Raw genomic sequence first — 24,477 nt, 5'->3', positions numbered from 1 at the left:
TCTCAGTGTGAGGAGCGCTTTACAGGTTACTAAGGAAGCAAGCTGTTTCAGTGTGAGGAGCGCTCTACAGGTTACTAAGGAAGCAAGCTGTCTCAGTGTGAGGAGCGCTCTACAGGTTACTAAGGAGGCAAGCTGTCTCTACAGGTTACTAAGGAAGCAAGTAGTTTCAGACAGTGTGAGGGGCGCTCTACAGGTTACTAAGGAAGCAAGCTGTCTCAGTGTGAGGAGCGCTTTACAGGTTACTAAGGAAGCAAGCTGTCTCAGTGTGAGGAGCGCTCTACAGGTTACTAAGGAAGCAAGCTGTCTCAGTGTGAGGGACACTCTACAGGTTACTAAGGAGGCAAGCTGTCTCAGTGTGAGGGATGCTCTACAGGTTACTAAGGAAGCAAGCTGTCTCAGTGTGAGGGGCGCTCTACAGGTTATTAAGGAAGCAAGCTGTCTCAGTGTGAGGGGCGCTCCACAGGTTACTAAGGAAGCAAGCTGTCTCTACAGGTTACTAAGGAAGCAAGTAGTTTCAGACAGTGTGAGGGGCGCTCTACAGGTTACTAAGGAAGCAAGCTGTCTCAGACAGTGCCTCCAGCAGTTACACATGCAATAAGTATCAATCAAATTAATGAATGGTCAGAGGAAATGTATGGCACTTGAGTCTGCTTCTAAGAACAACTAAAAACAAAATAGGGTTGAAAGTATTTTCAAACTCAGAAACTGAACTTAAATAATTCAAATGGTGGAAATTTTTAAAAACAATTGAAAAGATATCAGGTTATGATGCATAGATAAAGAGAACATGAACTAGCTGTTAATGCGAGTCCTGTTCTTAGGGTTGGAGCTAGCCTGTCATATATATTGGTCCAAGGCTTGATGACTAGGCTATGAAGAATGTAATTAAATGAAGTCTTTGTGATGAAGAATAGAGTAAGAAACCATGTAGTGAAACAGCTGGATTGCAGATGTGTGTGTGTGTGTGTGTGTGTATGTGCGGGGAATAGCGTGCTGTTTCATGACCTTAGGCTTGGTTAGTGTTCACTGCTTTGCTAAAAGAACAGGGTGAAACCTCTCTCTCATTTCCCATTATTTCTTATGGTGTTAAATGCCTGTTATATGTCCCAAGAGGACATGAAACTAAAACATTGGAATGCAACCCCTCTGATTTACATGAATTCTTATGGGAGAAAATTGCCTTTTATATGTCGTTTCCTATAACATCAGGTTTTTTTGGAATGTAACTGAAATATACATCAAGGACCCCCTGTACAAAAGCTGCTCCCCAGCCGAGAACTGAACCTATAACCTCTGAGTTATGTCCAGTCCAGTCCTGTTCAGTCCTGTCCAGTCCTGTTCAGTCCTGTCCAGTTCAGACTCCCAGCCATTAAGATAGGAGTATACTGGATAAGAACGAAATCAAACCGCAGCTGAACACGGAACCGCATGCAAACATGTGTATACGCACTGTGGCTTTGTACTCTAGAGGATAAATATGGCTGTGATAAAGGAGCAGGAACTTTGAGAGATGGATTATTTAAAAGTTGCTGTAGTTTATTTAGCACTGCGAAAAATATAAGGAAGAAAGAGACAATGGTCTGTTTGTCTGCTCAATCAGATGAAGAGATGGATACAGCCACACATGTAACACGTTGCTGTGTCCCTGCAGCTGGTGTGTGTGTGTGTATGTTACACCTCGCTGTGTCCCTGCAGCTGGTGTGTGTGTGTGTGTGTGTGTTACACCTCGCTGTGTCCCTGCAGCTGGTATGTGTGTGTGTGTGTGTGTGTGTGTAACACCTCGCTGTGTCCCTGCAGCTGGTGTGTGTGTGTGTGTGTGTGTGTGTTACACCTAGCTGTGTTCCTGCAGCTGGCGTGTGTGTGTGTGTTACACCTCGCTGTGTCCCTGCAGCTGGTGTGTGTGTGTGTGTGTGTTACACCTAGCTGTGTTCCTGCAGCTGGCGTGTGTGTGTGTGTTACACTTCACTGTGACCCTGCAGCTGGTGTGTGTGTGTGTGTGTGTGTGTGTGTGTTACACCTCACTGTGACCCTGCAGCTGGTGTGTGTGTGTGTGTGTGTGTGTGTTACACCTCGCTGTGTCCCTGCAGCTGGTGTGTGTGTGTGTGTGTGTGTGTGTGTGTGTTACACCTTGCTGTGACCCTGCAGCTGGCGTGTGTGTGTGTGTTACACCTTGCTGTGTCCCTGCAACTGGTGTGTGTGTGTGTGTGTGTGTAACACCTCGCTGTGTCCCTGCAGCTGGTGTGTGTGTGTGTGTGTGTGTGTGTGTGTGTTACACCTCAATGTGACCCTGCAGCTGGTGTGTGTGTGTGTAACACCTCGCTGTGACCCTGCAGCTGGTGTGTGTGTGTGTGTGTGTGTGTTACACCTCGCTGTGACCCTGCAGCTGGTGTGTGTGTGTGTGTGTGTGTGTAACACCTCGCTGTGACCCTGCAGCTGGTGTGTGTGTGTGTGTGTGTGTGTTACACCTCACTGTGACCCTGCAGCTGGTGTGTGTGTGTGTGTGTGTGTGTTACACCTCACTGTGACCCTGCAGCTGGTGTGTGTGTGTGTGTGTGTGTGTTACACCTCACTGTGACCCTGCAGCTGGTGTGTGTGTGTGTGTGTGTGTGTGTGTGTGTGTTACACCTCACTGTGACCCTGCAGCTTGTGCTTGTGTTTCAGGGGACACATTTTAGGAGAAAACAATGTTTAAAATTGGCTTTGCACAGCTTTTAAGCATTTGCAGACTTAAGTAATGCATTTTTCAGGCCTACTATTTTTTGTCCAGGTACTGGTTCCTTCAGCCAGTAGTGATGTGCAAGCAGCAGTGCCTGTAGTCATAATATGGAGCTATTTTTGTAGCAGAAGTCACAAATCTGTAGAATGGATTCACAAATCTTATAATTGTTTCACAAATCTGTAGAATGGATTCACAAATTCGTTAATGGTCTCATAAATCTGTAGAAACATTTCACAAATCTGTAAATTAAAGTGAGAATACACGCAAGAACAAACTCTTACAACTACAGCAAAGACAACTCAATACTTATGAGCTCTCAAATCTGCGATTGCAACTTCTGAAATGCTATGCTGTGTATCATTTGGTGCAAAAGTGATTTTTACCTTTGTGTCTTCAGCTAGTTGCAAAAGTTAAATCAAAGCTGATTTAAATGGAATACCATGTCCTAGATTCCAAATTATTGCTACAGCCAGGTCATGGTAAATCATTTGAATGCAGCATGAATTAAAATTGTTCTATATTGGTTGTTGCATGTATTGTTGATGTTTATGTTGTTATCCGTTACATTGTTCTTAGTAGAAATATGACAGAATATGGTGGTTATCCGATGGTGAGTTCCTTGCGTTTTTTGTTTTTTATTTCAGGATTTGGTCAAAAATGACAAGTTCAGTTTTAAAAGTAAAGTAATGGCTGTACAGCATCATCCCAAATCCGCTTGTCTGATTGGTTGGAAGAACAGGCATTGACCTCCCCATTCTACAGTTACGAATGCCATTATACAAGTTTGCTAATCTTTTGCTCAAAGTTCACTGCAAAATTTTAAAATGGCAGATTTGACAGGGTGTAATTAATGACTTGTCTTTGCTGTAGTTGTAAAAGTTTGCAATTGTTCTTGCATGCATTCTCACAGTAATTTACACATTTGTGAATCCATTCTACAGATTTGTGAAACCATTTACACATTTGTGACCTTTGCCACAAAAATACCTCCATATTATGGTTCATTTGGCCTGGTCCTCATTAACTTGCAAAGTCAAATTTTTCTGTGTTTACCAAAAGGAAGTTGCATTTGAACGGCCAACAAAGTTTTAAACACCAGGTGCAAACTTGGGTAAGTTCCATGATACCTGAGTTGTGACGTGTCATTGACCTCACCCTATTGTCAATGTTTCCTGGACAATGTACACAGTAAAATGTTACTTCAATTTAGAAGACATTTGGTCCGACTCTGGACCAGGCTAGATATACAGTATATTGTCTTATCTCAGTGTTATTTAACAAATAGGATGACTTCATTATTTGTGCACACAATGCAATCCAGTGAAGGCTGGTGGAAGGCATCCTTCACATATCCTTGTGATGTAGAGAAACTCAATTTAAGTGTCACTTATTGGGGTGTTGGGTCACCATGTGGGACCAGGGTGGGCGGGACTCTCTGTGGCAGCAGGATTACAACACCACTCTTCCACTGGGAAAGTCAATCAATTCACCCGGAATTTTGCAGTAGGAATATGACACCACTTTTCTACTGGGAAATTCAATCAATTCACCCTTTCAGAAGTGGATGGAAGAGGTAAACGCTGCCTCAGACACCATTCCAGAATATCCCATAAACACTTGTTTGACCAGGTCTGGTGACGAAGAAGGCTATGTCATATGGAAAATGTCAGTGCTGTGCTCCCCGCACTACTGGGTAAATGCTTGTGCTGTGTGGATGGGGATACTGTCATCCTGAAAAACAGCCCTCCCTGCAGGGATGGAATGCTTTAACATGGGGTAATGTTGACCACTCAGTACCAGAATGCTTTAACATGGGGTAATGTTGACCACTCAGTACCAGAATGCTTTAACATGGGGTAATGTTGACCACTCAGTACCAGAATGCTTTAACATGGGGTAATGTTGACCACTCAGTACCAGAATGCTTTAACATGGGGTAGTGTTGACCACTCAGTACCAGAATGCTTTAACATGGGGTAATGTTGATCACTCAATACCATTCAGTCTTGCCTTCTAAGGGTATGAGGATACGCGGACCATAATGACCACGACCCTTCACTGTTGGAATGCTGTTGTGTTTCTGCTTTTTGTTCAGTACCTGTTTATACCATGATATCATCGGTCAGAACTGAAAACCATCGAAAAGCACTTGTTTGACAACTAAAGTAGAATAGAATTCCGCAGAATTGAATGGTATCTCATTTATGTAAAGCAGGGGTTCCCAGTCTTATCCGGAAAGGGCTAGTGTGGGTGCAGGTTTTTGTTTTAGCCCAGCACTACAACACGTCTTTCAGCTAATAATAGTCTTGAATCAAGACATTGATAAGTAGAATCAGTGGTCTTAGTTCTGGGCTAAAACGAAAGCCTGCTCCCACTATGGCCCATTTTGAACAAGATTGGACACCCCTGATGAGAAGCTTTGTAATCAAAAATGGCATTCAAAATGGCGGTACACACTGGAATGCTTTTATTGTCACAGATAAAATAACATGCATTTTAATATTAACATTTTTGAGGTGGCTCCTCAGGAATAGAACTATCCCAATTCAGGAGCACTATTTGAATATACACCAGTGCCTGGATGACTTAATCACATTACAGAACAATTGGGATAGTTCTTGAGCAAATTCAAGAATGTTCATATTAAAATGTATGTTATTTTATCTGTGACAATAAAAGCATTCCAGTGTGTAATGCCATTTTGAATGCCATTTTTTTTTCAAAGCTTCCCATCAGGGGTGTCCAATCTTACTGGTGTGTATTCAAGTATTGCTAGTGAGGATACAGTGGACCCCAGCCCACATTTTGGGTGCCTTGTGTGCAAGAAGGGACCCCCTGAAATGCACCATTACTGCATAGTTCTGTCTGAGGCGAGATGTGACTCCAGCCTAATCCTGTTTCACCCCAAACAGTAGGAGACACCCCCTGAGCTGAGTTTTAATCTTAGAGGAAGGCTGCAAACCCATACCCAGCTGTTCTCACCCTACACTCAAACAGCACGCCTGAGATTCATGTGACCACTCCTTCACGCAGTCCTCTCATAGCGTAATCCTACACGCCCCGCTCTCTTAGGGGCACACAGTCACAGATCAAAGAGGAAAACGCCTGAAACCCGAGTCACACACGCACGCCTGCTGGTCAATCCCATAATACCACAATGAAAGGTGTTGTGTTCATTCATAAGCATTTCATTAGCAACGGATGTTTTCTAGCCTTTTCTAAGATTTAGCATATGTACTCTAGTACATCTTCCTTTCAGTCAGAGGAAAGCAATACATCATACATTATAGCCTGATAGAGGTGTACAAATCCAGTCCGGTGTTTGTTTCACTTTTAAAACACTTTTTAGCACAGCTGTAACTTTAAAAAAATACCAGATCAAATAAATCACTGGTCTAATGAAATAATTAAGAGAAGATGTTGTCATGAAATTCAGAAGCTGGTTGGTCCTCATTGTGCTCCCCTGGATAATGACTATACATTAATTTTACTGTAACTGCAAAAAGGTTTTGTCAGTATAAACTGACTGCACTCACTAAAACTACAGTCACTCATGAAGCCTGAATTGCTGTGGCTTTTGGTGGTTTGGCCCTTATGAATATTTACACAGTAGAACTACGTCTCTACACTTTCATCATGTGTGACGGTACGGGTGCTGGGACCCAGGCGCAGAGTGGGGGAAAAAAAACACGAAACTCAAAAAGGGAAAATTAACAAAGATTTTACTCACACATGATAAACAAAAAAAAAAAAAGGCAAACACAACCAGGGAACAGGCAAGGCCACAAAGGGCAAAACAACAAACTCAAAACATTAAGAACAAAACACAGAACAGAACACAGGCAGGCAGGCAGGGTACAGGCAGGTGGAACACACAGGCAAACACATAAAAGAAACACCAGAAAATACATACGGGTCAGGAACAAACACAAGTCAGAAGCAAACACAGGTAGGAAACAAACAAGTCAGGAACAAAACACAAACGGGTAAAAAACGCAGGCAGGTACAATGGGTCTGAAAATTCATAGGCAATAAACACAAGGAAGAACAAACGCAAGGAACCAGCACCCGAGTCAAGGGAACAGAGAACTTAAATAGACAAGGGGTAACAAGACACAGGTGAACTCAAAAAACAATCAAACCAGAAGGAGGGGATAACAAGACACAGGTGGGAACAATGATGGGATAACGGGACAGACAATAATACAATTAACAGGGGGGGAGCAGGACACAAAACAGAAGTGCCGCCATCTGGCGGCCCAACAGGGGAAACACAGACAGGAAAACAGGACCATGACATCATGTCTACATCTCTACACCTTCATCATGCCTACATCTCTACACCTTTTCATGTCTACACCTCTACACCTTACATCTCTAAACCTTCATGTCATTCACACCTATTTATGATTTTGAAGGTAGAGATCAGGAATGAAAGGGGTGGAGCTTCTGCTGGACAGGGCTTTAGGGTCCCCATCGCTGTCCTATTCTAATCAATTTTTCTGCCTTTAACAGGTCAAAGAGTCAAGTCAGGTTAGGTAATTTGCCAAGACCATTATAATCATGTATTAAATCACCTGTCAGATAATCTTACTGATGTTGTTTTGTCAACTGTCTTCCCAAAACTTTGAAAAAACTTCCATGTGTCAGGCTATGGATTATTATATGATTACATATTTTAAGTATGTCTCGTAAAGCATTTGTAAACTTTTTATGACCTTGAAATGCACTGTATTCACTTGGCCAGTGTGGCAGGGCGTCTTTGCAGAGAATAATGAACTCTTCTAGAATGTATTGATCATCGAATAGTAGCGGCTTCTGATGTGTGTGCTTGTCATGAATGAATGCTCACGTCAGCTGTGAGGGAGAAACCTAAGTTTATGTCCCAATCTATGATACATCTGGCATTTTAGCACACATTAAAGCTCAGTAGAACAACATTGGGTGATGGATTATACTTCTTAGAATTATTGTTAATCTATAATGGGTCTGAAAGTGTAGGATCTGGCCAGAGCTTTTGAGAGACTTTAGATGAATTCATATATTATTTGGTATAGGCCACATGTTTTGTCAATGCTGAACATAAGCAGCATTCTCTCCATAACAAGTCCTCATTGTTGAGTGGTCACCCATTAGCCTGACAGCCAGACCAGTGATACTGGAGCATAGCTAAGCAGCTACTTGGTATGGTAATACTCTGTTTGGATCCCATTGAAACTCACTGTAAGTAGCATAAATGGGCAAAATGAAGTTGGGCATGCTAATTGGTTATAACATGGCAATTTTTTAAATCCCGGGGGGCCAAATCTACTAGCATAAAACAAGAGCTATGATTTTGTTTGTTCGGTATGACTCACTGTGTGGTGCAGTGCCAGGGCTGACCCCAGGTCAGTGGCAGTCCATTCCCTCCCTGTGCGGTGCGGTGCAGTGCCAGGGCTGACGCCAGGTCAGTGGCAGTCCATTCCCTCCCTGTGCGGTGCAGTGCCAGGGCTGACCCCAGGTCAGTTTCAGTCCACTCCCTCCCTGTGCGGTGCAGCGCCGGGGCTGACCCCAGGTCAGTGGCTCTCAGTGGGGAGGGTGGAGGGGGCACATGGTCTTCTGGACCGGTTCCCTGCTGGAGATGGGAGCAGAGCAGGGGGAGCTACATGCACATGCACTGAGATTAATGCCAAAGCTGTGGTATTGTCTGGTTTCTGCAATCGTAGGAACTGAAACTGGCTTGATATCACAGAGACTGTTGCCTTAGCAGCATTGCAAAGCAAGAACACTCAGACCCTCTAAAGAGTCCATTAGAAAAAGGCCTGCATTCAATCAACATTTATTCTTTACTTTGACAAGGAAATGCAAGAATTAGTTTGGCAAGTAAATTTTGGTGATTACTGAACTCCAAAATGTGATTATGAATAAATAATAATTCTTGCTTTTAATTGGTAGTTAAATTTGAGGGCAAATATTGATTGAAACCCAGTCAAAGACTCACTATTAAACACTGCTGGTAATCGCCATAATAGAGAGAGGCACTAGTGCAAAATAAGTTTGGATCTAATATGGAAAAGGGAAAAAACCCAGTTGTACAGCATATAAACAAGGGTATGTGTGTGTGTGTGTGTGTGTGTGTGTCTGTAGGCATCTGTGTGTGTGTGTGTGTGTGTGTGTGTATGTGCGCACGTCTGTGCATGGAATAAACAAAGCATTCCTAGGACAGGTGGTGTATTTTCTAAGCCTTGGCAACCGTGTTTATTTTAACAGCTAAACTAAAACTAAAACTAAAACGAAACTAACGCTTGCAGAAACCATTTCCGTTTTGTTGCTTAGTGCTGTGCAGCAGATATCACCGGACCCCTGTGACGTTCCCCTTTGGGAGTTAGCTGTTCTGAAGCTAAAGCATGGACGGAGAGTGGATGCTGGAGTTCTTACAGGCATAGCAGCTGTACACATGTAGGTCTGAGCCAGTGGTGCATTGGAAATCAGCAAGGTGCTGCTATGACTCAGGAACAAGTGGCAAAAACAGATGATTATTTAAGTGTTCTATCAGGTCAGAAATGGATCATCTTAGACCATACTGACAGCAGGAAACACCGGAGCCCAATGAGGTTCTGCTCCATCTTACCTTCGTACAGTCACTGCATTTCACATTTACATTATAGGCATTTAGCTGATGCTTTAATCCAGAGCGACTTACAGTTAGTGTAACATCATACATAATAATGTCATACATACATGTAGTGTAACACTACATGCACTCCAAGCAGACCTCTCCATAATGTCTCCTCATGCCTGCCTGCTCCGTCTCTTCTCCTCTGCCTTCTTTCACGGATCTTGTGGCCCCTGGATGGTGCCACTGATTTGATTGTCATTGTAATCTCGCTCTTGCGGTATTTCCTTACCAAGTTAGATGCAATTTTATAAGTCACGCTGGCTAAAACAATCTGCAAAAATTTTTACAGCGTAAATTGTAGCTCAGCGGACAATGAGCACTTTCTTTTTCCCTACCACAGCGCACCATGTGATCATTTTTAGATCGCCCTACCACAGGGCACCATGTGGTCATTCTCAGGGCGGCCTACTACAGCGCACTATGTGGTCATTCTCAGGGCGGCCTACCACAGCGCACCATGTGGTCATTCTCAGGGCGGCCTACCACAGCGCACCATGTGGTCATTCTCAGGGCGGCCTACTACAGCGCACTATGTGGTCATTCTCAGGGCGGCCTACCACAGCGCACCATGTGGTCATTCTCAGGGCGGCCTACTACAGCGCACTATGTGGTCATTCTCAGAACTTATGTGGTAAGATCTCAAGAGATCTGGAGACTTTACCACTTTTCACCTTCCCCACCTTCACTCGGCTGATGTTAATGCTTAGAAAATATTGGTCTTTACTGAGGAAGGTGGGAGGGTGTAAGGGTCTGTAGGGGGAAGGTGGGAGGTCTTTACTGGGGAAGATGGGAAGTCTTTACTGGGGAATGTGGGGTGTCTTCACTGAGGAAGCTGGGAGGTCTTTACTGGGGAAGGTGGGAGGTCTTTACTGGGGAAGGTGGGAGTTCTTTACTGGGGAATGTGGCAGGCCTTTACTGAGGAAGGTGGTAGGTCTTTACTGGGGAAGGTGGGAGGTCTTTACTGGGGAAGGTGGGAGGTCTTTAATGGGAAAGGTGGGAGGTCTTTATTGGGGAAGGTGGGAGGTCTTTACTGGGGAAGGTGGGATGTCTTTACTGGGGAAGGTGGTAGGTCTTTACTGGGGAAGGTGGGAGGTCTTTACTGGGGAAGGTGGTATGTCTTTACTGGGGAAGGTGGGATGTCTTTACTGGGGAAGGTGGTAGGTCTTTACTGGGGAAGGTGGGAGGTCTTTACTGGGGAAGGTGGGAGGTCTTTACTGGGGAAGGTGGGAGGTCATTACTGGGGAAGGTGAGAGGTCTTTACTGGGGAAGGTGGGAGGTCATTACTGGGGAAGGTGGGAGGTCTTTACTGGGGAAGGTGGTATGTCTTTACTGGGGAAGGTGGGAGGTCTTTACTGGGGAAGGTGGGAGGCCTTTACTGGGGAAGGTGGGAGGTCTTTATTGGGGAAGGTGGGAGGTCTTTACTGGGGAAGGTGGTATGTCTTTACTGGGGAAGGTGGGAGGTCTTTACTGGGGAAGGTGGGAGGCCTTTACTGGGGAAGGTGGGAGGTCTTTACTGGGGAAGGTGGGAGGGTGTAAGGGTTTGTAGGGGGACACATCCCTTGCATGCAAAGCTAGGCCCAGCCCTAGCAGGTGGGCGTGAGGGGAGAGGCCGTATTCTCCACGTTGCCCTGCCCTTTCTCATTCTGCACGCCACAGTGCCAGCATCTTATTTTGAAACTCTGTTGCCCAGGCGACAGGGCACTGTGTATCTGTTGCTGGCACGGCAGGGCAGAATGTGGCAGTGGCCTGTTTCCAGGGAAGGCGGCTGGAATCCTAAGCAGAGAAGAGGCGGGTGAGCCTGAAATAAACTGGGGAGCGGCCAGCGGCCGGCCAACACACCGCTCCAGATAAGGAAGGGGAGCCAGCTTTTATGAGCAGTCTCACAGGGCAGAGTATGGGGGGGGGGAGTGCAGCAGGGTGCAGGGCACACAGGGCTGGGATTGAAGGTACCGCCTGTCTTAAAATCTACAGATGAGGAAACGTCCTCATTTACAAAGAGGTAAAACAGGCAATCCAATCAGAGATTTATGCCACTGTCATTTTAATATGGCTTGTTCAGTGTTTGTCACAATGAAGGTTTCATTCTGCTGGCATAGAGCAGATCAGTAGGTCTGTGTGCCACATCCTAAAACCTGCAGTCCTGGGCAAACTACAGTGGCTGTCATTTTATAATACATACATTTGTACAGCTGGTTTTTATCACAGTGTTGCGCTGTTAGAACCTTTCATGGACCGGGGAAGGGGGTTGACCGTCGAAACGCATCTCCAACCAGAGATTGGTTGAGATGTAAATTTGTTACAAACTAATGGTATATTTTTTACTTTTTTCTACTGAGACCAGACATTAAATTGTCTGGTCGAGACCACAAACTGGACCTGTAAAAATAATTTGAAAACCATCTGTGAAGCCTACTGCAGAGAGACTCGATTGTTCAGAAAATGTTTGACCTCAGAGTGCTGCAGCTGGTCATAAGTCACCCAAAATATGTTAGTATGTTTCTCCTTCCTTTTGAGTGAAATTCAAGAATTTGGTGTTAGCAAAATGCCATAAAATCTAGTATCTTGTTAAAAAAAACACTAAACACCTCCCGAATAAATGTATGAACTAAAATAAAATGGTGGAGGTGTAGTTTGATTTGTAGGTGCTGCAGAGGTGTAAACTATACAAAAATAATAATATAATATAAATAATAATGTATAATAAAATGGGCAAATACATACATGGAAACACATACTTTCAAATACATGAAATAGTGCCAGTCCTTGCTGGTGATATAGTATCTCAGTAGCAGGTTACAGCTGCTGTTATCTTGAGTCATACTGAATTACAGTCTCCATACCTGCACAATGCATATCCTGAACTGTTTTTCTCCTCATATGCCCCCTAGTGGTGGACTGCAGTCACTGCTTTTTCATCTTCCATACAAGTTCAGACTTAACCTTAAGTAGGTTCCCTGACCTACACACAACAGCATCCAAATCCTCACTAATGAATTCTTCCATCACAGCTCTTCCTGTCGTTTTTTTAATGCAGTTACACAATGTAAGTTAATTTTGCTCTGAGAAATTATTTTAAACCATGTAAACAACAAGTCACATTAGTCTGATGCAATGATGCTTCAGGTTCATTTTTAGGTTCTGCAGCTCCTGTTACATTATTATTGCCTTGTCATAATTTCACGGGATCTCTCCAGCCCTGTCCCTCGGTTCGTGGTCATGGACTGCTTCAGTCCTGTCCCTCCCCTGCCCATGCCTTGATGCAGTCTGGAGCTCTAGATCCATCACCCGGCTCCTCTAAATGACCCTATACTGAACTATACCATTTGGTCTATTATTCCTGTTAGCTATCACCTCAACTGTAACCTGCTTAACCCATTTAATTTGCTATCTGCTACTTCACACCAGGCTGGCCAGTGGAGGATGGGCTCCCCCTCTATAGCTATGTTCCTCTCCAGATTTCTTCCCATTGCAGAGTTTTTTTCTCACCAGCATTTGAGGGGTTTCTCTCCACAGGGAGTTTTTTTTTTACCTTATATATTTGCTATTTTTTTGGCCTGGTGTTTGCTCTGTTTGCTCTTTTTGCTCTGTTTCTTGCCTTGAATTGAATAATGGCTAGGGCGGCAAGGTTGTGGGTTCGAATTTCAGCTTGGGCCTTTCTGTGTGGACTTTGCATGTTCTCCCTGTGTCCGTGTGGGTTTCCTCCCACAGTCCAAAGACATGCAGGTAGGCTAATTAGAGACTTTAAATTGCCTCTTGCCCAATGCATGCTGGGATAGGCTCCATGACCCTGCTCAGGATAAGTGGGTTTTGATAATGGATGGATGAATAATGGCTACTTATTGTAATTCTCTCAATTGTGACAAACAGAGATGACATTTTACATACAATTTATGTATACAGCAGGATATTCATTGAAGCAATACAGGTTTAGTGCCTCGCTCAAGGGTACAATGGCAGTGCCCCAGCTGGGAATTGAACCCACAACATGTGAGTTACAAGCCCAGTATCCTAACCATAATAGTACATTGTTGACACATATAATAGTATTTCCACATATGACAGTGGAGAGAGTGGTCAAAACAGGTCTGGCTTATAACAGCAACCACCAAGAGTCATAAATTTTAGTTAGAACTCAGAGAGTGGTGAGGCTTGGTTCTGGGAGCACAGATGGATGAAGAATAGGGTTTTTAAGGTGCAAGATCATGTGATTAGAATGTTCTTAACTGAACATTATAATGCTGATGTAACAATCACTATTGGTAATTGAAAGCATTACAGTTCTACACTGACTGAACACTGACTGAAATAATTGAGGAGTCACAGGCCGAGTGAATCAAACGAATGCAGCGGCCGGCAGCAGATAGACAACATCAAGAAGGCTCTCTCCAAGGAGACAATGGAGAAGACCAGGCAGAAGACTAAGAAGAACACGGAGAAGACCAGACAGAAGACCAAGGAGAACCTGGAGAAGACCAGGCAGAAGACAAAGAAGAACATGGAGAAGACCAGACATAAGACCAAGGAGAACCTGGAGAAGACCAGGCAGAAGACCAAGGAGAACATGGAGAAGACCAGGCAGAAGACCAAGGAGAACCTGGAGAAGACCAGACAGAAGACCAATGAGAACATGGAGAAGACCAGGCAGAAGACTAAGAAGAACACGGAGAAGACCAGACAGAAGACCAAGGATAACCTGGAGAAGACCAGGCAGAAGACTAAGAAGAACATGGAGAAGACCAGACATAAGACCAAGGAGAACCTGGAGAAGACCAAGCAGAAGACCAATGAGAACCTGGAGAAGACCAGGCAGAAGACATAGAAGAACATGGAGAAGACCAGACATAAGACCAAGGAGAACCTGGAGAAGACCAGGCAGAAGACCAAGGAGAACATGGAGAAGACCAGACAGAAGACCAAGGAGAACCTGGAGAAGACCAGGCAGAATACTAAGGAGAACATGGAGAAGACCAGGCAGAACACCAAGGAGAACCTGGAGAAGACCAGGCAGAATACTAAGGAGAACATGAAGAAGACCAGGCAGAACACCAAGGAGAACATGGAGAAGACCAGGCAGAAGACCAAGAAGAACCTGGAGAAGACCAGGCAGAAGACTAAGAAGAACATGGAGAAGACCAGACAGAAGACCAAGGAGAACCTGGAGAAGACCAGGCAGAAGACAAAGAAAAACATGGAGAAGACCAGAGAGAATACCAAAGAGAACCTGGAGAAGACCAGGCAGAAGACCAAGGAGAACATGGAGAAGACCAGGCAGAACACCAAGGAGAACATGGAGAAGACCAGGTAGAACACCAAGGAGAACATGGAGAAGACCAGGCAGAAGACCAAGGAGAACCTGGAGAAGACCAGGCAGAACACCAAGGAGAGCATGGAGAAGACCAGGCAGAGAACACTTGAGAATATGGAGAAGACCAGGCAGAAAATGCTTGAGAACATGGAGAAGACCAGCAGAGAATGCTTGAGAACATGGAGAAGACCAGGCAAAGAACATCTGAAAATGCTTGAGAATGCCATTTGACTGTAGTGATGGCCAAAAATGATCATAACAAGAACCAGTGCAGCAACATACATCTAGCATATACATATCTTACAGTATTTGACGGGTGTAGAGCCAGACTCCCATGTTCCTCGTGTCTCTCATTCATGTAGCTTACATGGATTAACTCCATACAGGTACATTGCCTAAATAACCAACATTGGACTGCATAACTGAACATAGCTTGTGTATAAAATAGGCAAAGTGAAATAAAATATTTCTTGCATCTGTGTTATGTGTGCATGCATTCATATGTGCAACGTATTGATAATGTCAGCAAAATAATACAGTGTGGCAGCGTTTAAGTATAAACCTGGTCTGGGTTGATTTAAAATCCAAACGCATTATTGTGCATCAAACTTGCACAGCGTCAAATTTTTATAGGACACGCCTCCTATTGTAGCATCCAACCCCTGCTGATACGATCCAAACTGCAGACCATGAAACTGCCAAACCCGCTGAAGGCAACAAATATTTGGTTTGCAGGAGAGAAAACTAGCAATTTCACCTCTGCCCAAATGTGTTTGAACTTATGCCATCATGAACATCACAAACCCTTACAGTCTCACAAAATGGAAGGATGCCAGAGAATCGTTTTCAGAAATCGCATCCAGTATATTAGTCAATAAAATACCAATAAATGTTTGTTTTTAACTATAGTTTCCATTGAAAATACTGTACAGTTGAGGGTATAAACATATTCAACAGCTGGAACAAGCACTGGAGGAAAAAGGTTCACTGGTAGGCGGTACCGCATGCATCCTGACTGTACCATGGTTTTTATACTTTAATCACACGCACAAGTATGATCACTCACACACTCACTCTCTCATATACACACACACACATACACACACACATGCACGCACACAGCGCAACCCCAGCTACCAAGCTCCTATTGAACAGCCACCTACCAACACTATTTAAATCAGCACTACAATGGTCTGCCAGCATCAGGACTATTTACCAACTATTGTGTGGTCTTTTTACTGTTTGCCTGAATTACCCACTAGTGGGCCCATGCATGTTTGTTGCCATAAGCATCGTGTTTAGTTAGTATTTAGTTTACTTTATGTTGTGTGCTCAGTATCATGAAGTGCACTAAAAGTTGCTTTGGATTCTACCACTGTAAAATATAGCCAGAAAATATCCACCAATCACTGTCGCTGTTGTTGTTTCTTATGTTTGATGGTTGTTGGAGCTCTTGTCTGATTTCAGCGTGAAAAGTGGGACAGCCTGCCTCAGCCCTATTATACTACCCTGATTTCTGTACCATGTAGTACCAGGACCCACAGGCTTGAAATTGAAAATGTAAACTTTTAATTTTAAAAGCCCACATGTGTAAGAGGACACTATTTGCAGCTGGTGTATTTATGGCACCTCCTTAAAATGGCCATATTCTTCAGTATTGTCTTATAAAATATATATATTTTATTAATGTTTTTTATTTTGTTCTGGTAAAAAAAACACACATACATACATTATTGTGATTGCACAGCAACTGTAGCCTATATCCAGGCTAGTTAATAGATCAGATTATTACAAAGGATAATTAGGGAGAAATGTTGTTAGAAACATAAAAACAAAACAATCAAATAAATGAATAAGCAAGTGAACAGATAGCTAAACAGCTGGAGGATGAGAAGCAATCACATTATTGCTGCCCTTAGAGAATACATACTTAATATAAAATCATGTGATAATTCTGAGATATAAGGCTCTTTTTCAGCATTTACTTACATTTGAGTTTGTTTTGTTCCTCCTCTCTTTCCCTGTGCTGCAGGAGGAAGGGAAAGCCGCAGCAAAAGTGGATGCGTCCAAGCCGGCGAAGGGTGTGGACATAGTGGCCGAGGGTGGGCAAGGAGAGGGGGAGGCTGAGACAAAGGAGGGGGGAGAGGAGGCGCGCACAGGTGCGTCCTCGGATGAGGAGGTGGAGATTGAAGAGATCATTGAGGAGTCGCGGGCCGAGCGAATCAAACGCAGCGGCCGGCAGCAGATAGACAACATCAAGAAGGCCTTCTCCAAGGAGAACATGGAGAAGACCAGGCAGAAGACTAAGAAGAACATGGAGAAAACCAGACAGAAGACCAAGGAGAACCTGGAGAAGACCAGGCAGAAGACCAAGGAGAACATGGAGAAGACCAGACAGAACCTGGGGAAAACGATGGAGCAGCTTGGTAACCGCATAACCATTAAGCCTGAGCACAAGGAGAAGCTGGAGACCTCACCGAAGAAGGTGAAGAAGGCCTCCAACCCCTCCGTCTACAAGGTGCCACCCTTCACCTTCCACGTGAAGAAGTACCCTGAGGGGGCTGAGGAGGAGGTGGTGCTTGGCACCGAGGGCGAGGAACAGGAGGAGACAGCCAAGATGAAGCCTGTGGAGGAGGGTCTGGAGGAGGCGCTAGTGGAGGTGTCGGAGGAGCTGAGTGGGCCGGAGGTGAAGACCCTGCTGAAGGTGGCCGAGGACTCAGAGCTGGTGCTGGTGGAGCTCAACCACAAGAAGGATGGGAAATAACCAGGGGTCCTGGAGCAGAATGAGTGTGAAAGCAGGAGGAGGAAGGAAGGGAAGGAATGCAAAAAGGGGAGGGTAGAAGAGGAGAACAAGTGACAACGCTGGAAGAGAATGTGAAAGTGGAAGATATACAATCTGCACTGGTGTGAAAAAAGGACGTGTGTTGGCTTGAATGGGTTACTTTTATCATCCATATCTTTAGAGAATATTTTGGTTTTTTCTCTTTTGATTTTTAACATTGTAACCACTGAATTTGTTTTAGACCCTTCAGTCAGCCAGAGATGACAGGTAAAACGTATATCGTCTTTACTGTCCATTTTGTATGTTTTTCTTTGTTTTCAAGTTTACTTCATGAGTGACTATTGCTTATAATGTTCATTTAGTATTTTTCAAGGCAGTATTTCTGATGTATTTCCTGATCAGTTTTTAACTTAAAGAGAATTTGGCAGTTCAGTGAAACAGTTACTCATACATATTCTATAATGCTAAGGTCATGTGGATGCTATTATTTGGAGGTTTAAGGTCATGCAATATGGGTGTTAGCAGAGTAATGCCTGGGTTAACGAACATGAGAAATGAACAGATGGTTTGTATTATGGGTGAGGAGGGTTTCTAACATACCACATGACACATACTACATTTTATTGACATAAATCATTTTGCAAGCTTATATAAATTCTAAGAAAATCCATAAAACAAAGATTTTTATGTAAAATTGCCTTTCAAACAAATTGCCTTGCTGCTAATGAGAAAAAACACACATACACCTACCCACACACAGATATTAGGACAACAATGCAAAAATGAATGTAATTTCAATCAATGATGTGTGAGCTTCCAGTTTGATATACAGCTGCTAAGGAAATTACAGACGGCTGGCTGGAACAGGGCCCCGATGAAGAGTCAACGACGTCATAAAGGTCCCACTCCACTGTGTTTGTGATGCAGTCGGTGTCAGAATGGATTTAGCCTCTGATTTGCGCTCATCGGGTATAAAGTGATGCTTGGTATGATCGGTGGCTATAGCATTGCCTCTAATTTTACTGTAAATATGTCTGCATCCCCACAATTTCATCAGAAAGTTATGTAAATATGCTTATAGATAAATATTCAATATCTGTATCTGTTGTTCTGCAAGAGCTTACATGGAACTAATAATTTCATAGCTGTACTACCCTAACTGATCGTCAGCATTAACTGGATTCCCTCCCCACCCCCACTGCAGAGGTAAAGACCTGTGCAATACATTTTAGAACTTCAGTAATGGCAGATGATTTTATAACGTTTTGCATGACACATACTGAAATGTTATTACTATGCAAATTCCTTTTTTGTATCAGATCAGATTATGCGCTTTATAGGTAGAGATCAATGTGCCTGGACCTATTAGCAAAAACAGGATTCTCTGCACGGTGACTGTGGATTTGAGCCGGTCCAATTAATGGTGCTTTTTGAGGAGCTTTTTGAGGAGTAGGCCATAATGAGGTAGACAAGTCAATGTAGGTACTGCATACATACAGGTAAATGCCTTTCATCTGAGGTGAAAGCACAATAATAATTGGTCAAATGAATACTTCAGGTTTTACTTTTTATGTTCATGTTTTACATTAAGTGTGCATACAAATGACATGCAGAATACATGCATGTAAAAAAAACTGTAAACTTTTTTTCAGTTATCTAACTCTTTGTTTTTATCAGTTCCTATTTCTAATTAGTATCTACATCTAAGGACATTTATTCTACCTTGCACTCAAATCTGGCTAGAATATGAAATACCAAATTGACTAATTTAATGCCTGAAATCTCACCATGTCACTGATATTTTAACTGAATGGGTTGTTCAGATTTGTCATAACCCCCCCCCCCCAGCATTTACATTTTTTGACATAATACAAGGTTATTGGGTGACAAAAACATGTTGCAGTAAACATATTTTCAAAAACTTTTTTTCTATTTATTTATGTTGAATATTCCTTGTAGTGCAGGTTTCAGTATAGAAAAGTATATGGTCCTTGAAATTAAGACCAGAGACTTATGTCCCCCACAGGGGACAAAATGAATTTCCGGGCCTTGGGAGGATATCACTGATAACTGTTACTGTTACTGCGGATGATTCGTTTGTCTTATTTTGTTCTGTGGCTGTACATTTATAGACAGTTATAATGTATGCCTTAATTCATTGATAAACTACATACTGACCTTGAATTCTCATTTAATGGTTTAGTTGTGGGTTTGGCAAAGGATGGGAGGAAGCTAAGATCCTTTATGAATTTTGGGTGGAGTGCTGTTGTGCTGCTTGCTAAACATGCCTGATTCTATTTAAGATGCTTTTATGTGTTATTCTCAGTAAGCAAAAATGCTACAGACAAACACATACCAGCACAAACCGTGAGAAAGAAATGTGTCTTCTCTTTTTGATTGTTGAGTTTTAGCAATTTAACTATGCTTAAATAGCCATACTTATATCGACCACATTGTTTCAGATTCTGTCTCTCAGTTTTTTTCACATTGCCAAATAAAAACAGCATTTCAATAAAAAGTATTTCAATAAATGAAACCTGATCCACACCAGTCATTTCATTTTTTCACAGAACTACCAGACAAATCCAGAGGGTGCCCAAATCTAAAGGTAAATCTAACTCTAACCTATTAGGTCTGCTGTTGGTCTATTGACAGAATTGACAGAAGCAATTTTTCATTTCCCTTGCTTGAAGTCAGTACATCGTAAGTAAGTTTGCTTAGTACATGTATATGAACATGTGTGCCTGATACATGCACCCCAAACATAATTTGTCTAAAATGCATTTGTGTAGAATGTAAAGCAAAGCTGTTTAAAAGTGTAATGATGAAGAGTGCAGTTAGGGTTGCCAGTTTCCCTCAATACACATAACTTTGGTGTGACAAGATGGCAGGAAGCTCAAGACATTTCCAAAACTAGGATAGTGAAACAGAACGAATATATTTAAGTGTTTTGAGCTTTAATTATACAGCTTATTTATAAAAAGTAATGCCCGGCTATGTATGTCAAAAATGGAAAAAGACAATATGGAAGCTGTAATGTTATCTGACAACATGATTTTAAAGTCATAATGAATGGTGCAACCCATTCAAATATCTTATGAAATTAGAGGTTAATTTGTAAATTAAAGACCGTGACATCAATTGTCCAATGCATGCATGGAAATACCTTATTTTGAGCCTTTTGAGCTTGGAACTGAGCCCCAACTTAAAATGGCAGCCAAATAGTACACCCTTTATAAAATGTACATTTTTTTACAATCATAAATCTTACCAGAGTTGCGCACAATGAAGCTTCACAGCGATGAAGAGGCTTGTTCCATTTACACACTTTATACATTATATTGCCAAAGGTATGCGGACACCCCTTTGTCTGGAGCTGTTACCTTAGTTCCAGTACAGGCAAATCTTAATGCAATGACATTCTAGATGATTCTGTGCTTTCAACTTTGTGGCAACAGTTTGGTGAAGGCCCTTTCCTGTTTCAGCATGACGATGCCCCCGGGCACACAGCGAGGTCCAAATAGAAATGGTTTTGTCAAGGTCGGTCTGGAAGAACTGGAATAGCTTGCACAGAGCCCTGACCTCAACCCCATCCAGCATCTTTGGGATGAATTGGAAAGCCAACTACGAGCTAGGCCTAAACGCCCAAACAGTGTCCGGCCTCACTAATGCTCCTCTGGCTGAATGGAAGCAAATTCCTGCAGACATTCTTCAATATCTACTATAAAGCCTTCCCAGAAGAGTGGAGGTTGTTATAGCAGTAAAGAGTGGACCAACTCCATATTAATGCCAGTAATTTTGGATGATATGTTTGATGCCAGGTGTCCACATACTTTTGGCCATGCAGTGTACCTGGTCACGCTATCATGATGACTTTTCATTCAGTTTTTAAAATAATTTTATTAATTAAAACAGTGCTTCGCAGAAGTCCTACACTTGGTTCTACATTCACATACACAAAGCCAGCTGTGCAGTGATGATCATGCACTTGATGGTTCTGTGACAGTTTAATTAATTTAATTTTTACAAAAATGGGTTTTTGGAACACTGTTTCAGTGCCTCACTACAGCAATACAACAGTTCACTGAAATTCAATTTCCCAAGTCAATAGCATATCACAGAGTTCTCCAAATTGAGAGACGTCTTCTCCACACAAGGAATTTAGACTGCAGGACCCACAGGACCTGCTATTCCAATTGCATTCATTTGTTTTTGTTACCTTTTTATTCAGCTATATTTATTTTGGTTGTGCATGTTTGAGCTAATCACACAGGTCACATTTCAATATTCTCCCATGAAAGTACTAACAAGTTTCACATTCGTTTTCAGATATTTTTGTTTCTGAGATGTGAGTTGCACGAGTTATATCAATCATGTCAGTTCCCAGTTGGGGAAGTGAAAGAACACAAAAACTAAAGGTTACTTAAGTTGGGCAAATCCAAGTCGTGTGTCTGAATTGACTGCCGCAGCAACCTGGAAACTACAGTGTCTAATTCTCAGGGTGAGTAACCGAGAGAAATTCACATTTTTCACAAAGGATGTGTTCATCCTGGAAGAAAGATATAATTTAACTATCAAACTGGCCGCCTCAGTGAGGAAAAGGCTTTAGAAAGGGAATATACTGAGAACATATTTGGCACACATTGTCAAACTTGTTTCCATATGTAAGCCATCATGCTTAAGCTGTTGAATATTGTGAGGTTGCAGGGCCATCCACTGAGGAGCGTGGCACAGCTCTGTCCGCCCTGCCTCCTGTGTGAGGAGCTATCTCAGACCAACAGAATTTCACCAGATGATGATGTGATGAAATTGCAAAATATTCAATTTATTTTTAGAAATTAGGTCAGCAGTTCGTAAGTCCAGCAAATAGAGACTGGGTCACTTGTTTCCTGTAAAGTATTGAGCAGTACTTTTATTTTGAGTGTTTGTTGAATACTGCAGTGATTACACCCGTCAGATAATGTGACATCACAAGGAAGAGTATTGTAGCAGGACATATTGACTTGGCAGTGTGTCAGGTGGCTAGTTTAACCAGCCGGACACAAAGCTGTGCTGTGGCCTTTCGATTCCGTTTTGCCGAAGTCTCACCTCTTCTGTGGTATCTCAGTTCTGCGTCATCTTACATAACTCACGGGCAGGGAGCTCAGAATTTGGCTAATGTCATTGCACTGCAGAATGAGAGAACAGGGCTTGGTTCCCATGCTGGACAACTATGCTCGCTAAAATCATATAAAAGATCCCTTCCTAAAAAGCAGAGGGCTTTTATTTACAAACTGGATATATAATATGAAATGATTCATGAAATCCCAGAAGAATCTATCGTCCTCTGTGGCAAAATATCCAGAGCAAAACTTCTAAGTATTAAGTATCTGATACTCTTGTTTAAAGCCGATACGATTAAAGAAATGTTTTAATGATGCATGTGGCGAAATCGTTTCGTAACCAAGATGAAACCGACATGAAATCACAAAACAGAACGCAAAAAGCAACCCGAACTATTTATAGGGATCATTTTTCTTACACTGCTCCAATTTTTCGGAGCCCCACGAAACTTAACGGGCTCTAGCGTTTGTCTTATTAAACTGTTACTGACGTAATCACTGCCAGTAATTCAGATGATTTCTAGCATGGCTTTTCTGAGAAAGCATGTTTCCTCCCTCCGAGAGTGGAACTGTTTATGGGTAATTTCCCCTTGTGAAGCGAGGGGGTTTGTCTTCAAGGGAACAGCGACGGCGTAGGCAGTAAACAGTGCTTGCGGACTCTTTTGCGATGGAACCGCCCCTTTGAAATGTCTGCGCACCGATTGGGCGACATGTAGCAAACTCGTTGTTAGCACAGTGACCGAGGCCCGTTCCGCTCAGCCAACGCTTCACGGAGCTGTCTGTGTTAAATGTGACCTCCCAGGCAGCGTTTCGTTTCGTTTCGTTCACTGCGGACGTGGAGGATTTGTCTGAAATGTAGTTAGCTGAACTGGCTGTAACGTGTTAGGTAGAAAAACAAAAATTTCCCGAGCTTACTAATTCCACCAAATATAATCATAACAGCATTCGTTTGTTGGTTTGGTTGCAGAATAGGTGAAACCATTAAAACAACTTTTTGTCATATAGATTGGATTGACGTTTTGTCGCATAGCTTGCTCGGTGCTTGTCTTTTGCTCTGGGAAGTATAAGGACTCCACCGTTTCCTCTTAATCAGGATTCTCATAAATAGCAAAGGGTAAGTTTTTTGGCTGTCTGTCGACGTGCTGTCTATCTTTACGTCGCAACTGGCTAACTCGCTGCATTTTATCATTGTACGTTCATTATTTGATATGTTTGGAAATGGGTCTGGTAATGCGCGTCATTGTAGCTTGTTGGCATAAGTCATACATGTCGCCCTGTTTACGTAACAGAAGTAGGCCTAACTGCTAGATCGTTATCTAGATGCAGATAATGTGTGTTTCTTTTTTGTTCGTTGCCTGTGTGTCGTTGTTCACTTTTGAATGTAGAAAACATTAAAGCCATTCACAGTCCATGTTTTTTCTTGCATTGCATCTTCGTTGACACTTTGAAATACTAGCTCACTCTAAGTTATCTGCGCCAATTTCTGGTGCATGCAGAACGTAACACCACGGCGGTTATGTTATGTGGAATAGTTGACGTTAGCTAGCCTACTGTCTTGCTTAGATTGCGATATTGGAATGTTTTTGTGTTGCAGAACGTATTAATTTACGTATTAACATAACGTATTATTATTATGATTATGATTATTATTATTAGTAGTAGTAGTAGTAGTAGTAGTAGTAGTAGTAGTATTTCTATACATTGTAACGGTATCGTTCTTGCTCTGTACTCTTACAGACAAGACACATAGTTTTATTTTTGAAGACAAGGTGTTATCAGCCGTGTTTGTTTCGTTTTGTCTAATAAATAATGTTGTATAGGGTTCAGTGACTGTATTTGGTTATACGCATTCCCGTACCGTATCTCATATTTATTATCTATGATAATTATAGCGTTCCTGGTCCAGGCAAT

The 24,477-nt window shown here is 42.6% G+C and overlaps 2 protein-coding genes across 6 annotated transcripts in view; both read left to right on the top strand.

Moving 5' to 3' along the window:
* LOC118216487 (caveolae-associated protein 1-like) overlaps positions 1-20,000 on the top strand; it is a 33,407-nt gene extending 13,407 nt beyond the window's left edge. The window contains exon 2 of the mRNA XM_035397669.1: positions 16,715-20,000. Within this exon, the coding sequence (XP_035253560.1) occupies positions 16,715-17,446 (732 nt within the window). The 3' untranslated portion in view covers positions 17,447-20,000. The remainder of the gene's footprint in view (positions 1-16,714) is intronic.
* Positions 20,001-21,943: 1,943 nt separating this feature from the next.
* LOC118216486 (signal transducer and activator of transcription 3) overlaps positions 21,944-24,477 on the top strand; it is a 39,804-nt gene continuing 37,270 nt past the window's right edge. For 2 of the 5 annotated variants that reach the window (XM_035397668.1, XM_035397663.1), the window contains exon 1: positions 23,285-23,680. The gene's annotated coding sequence lies outside the window, so the exon portion shown is untranslated. Of the gene's footprint in view, positions 21,966-23,283; positions 23,681-24,477 lie in introns of those variants that run through there. The other 3 variants (XM_035397664.1, XM_035397666.1, XM_035397667.1) reach the window with 3 other exon arrangements.

Source organism: Anguilla anguilla, chromosome 17 (genome assembly GCF_013347855.1).
Source record: "Anguilla anguilla isolate fAngAng1 chromosome 17, fAngAng1.pri, whole genome shotgun sequence".
Taxonomy (NCBI): domain Eukaryota; kingdom Metazoa; phylum Chordata; class Actinopteri; order Anguilliformes; family Anguillidae; genus Anguilla; species Anguilla anguilla.
This window is presented reverse-complemented; position numbering and strand designations above follow the sequence as displayed.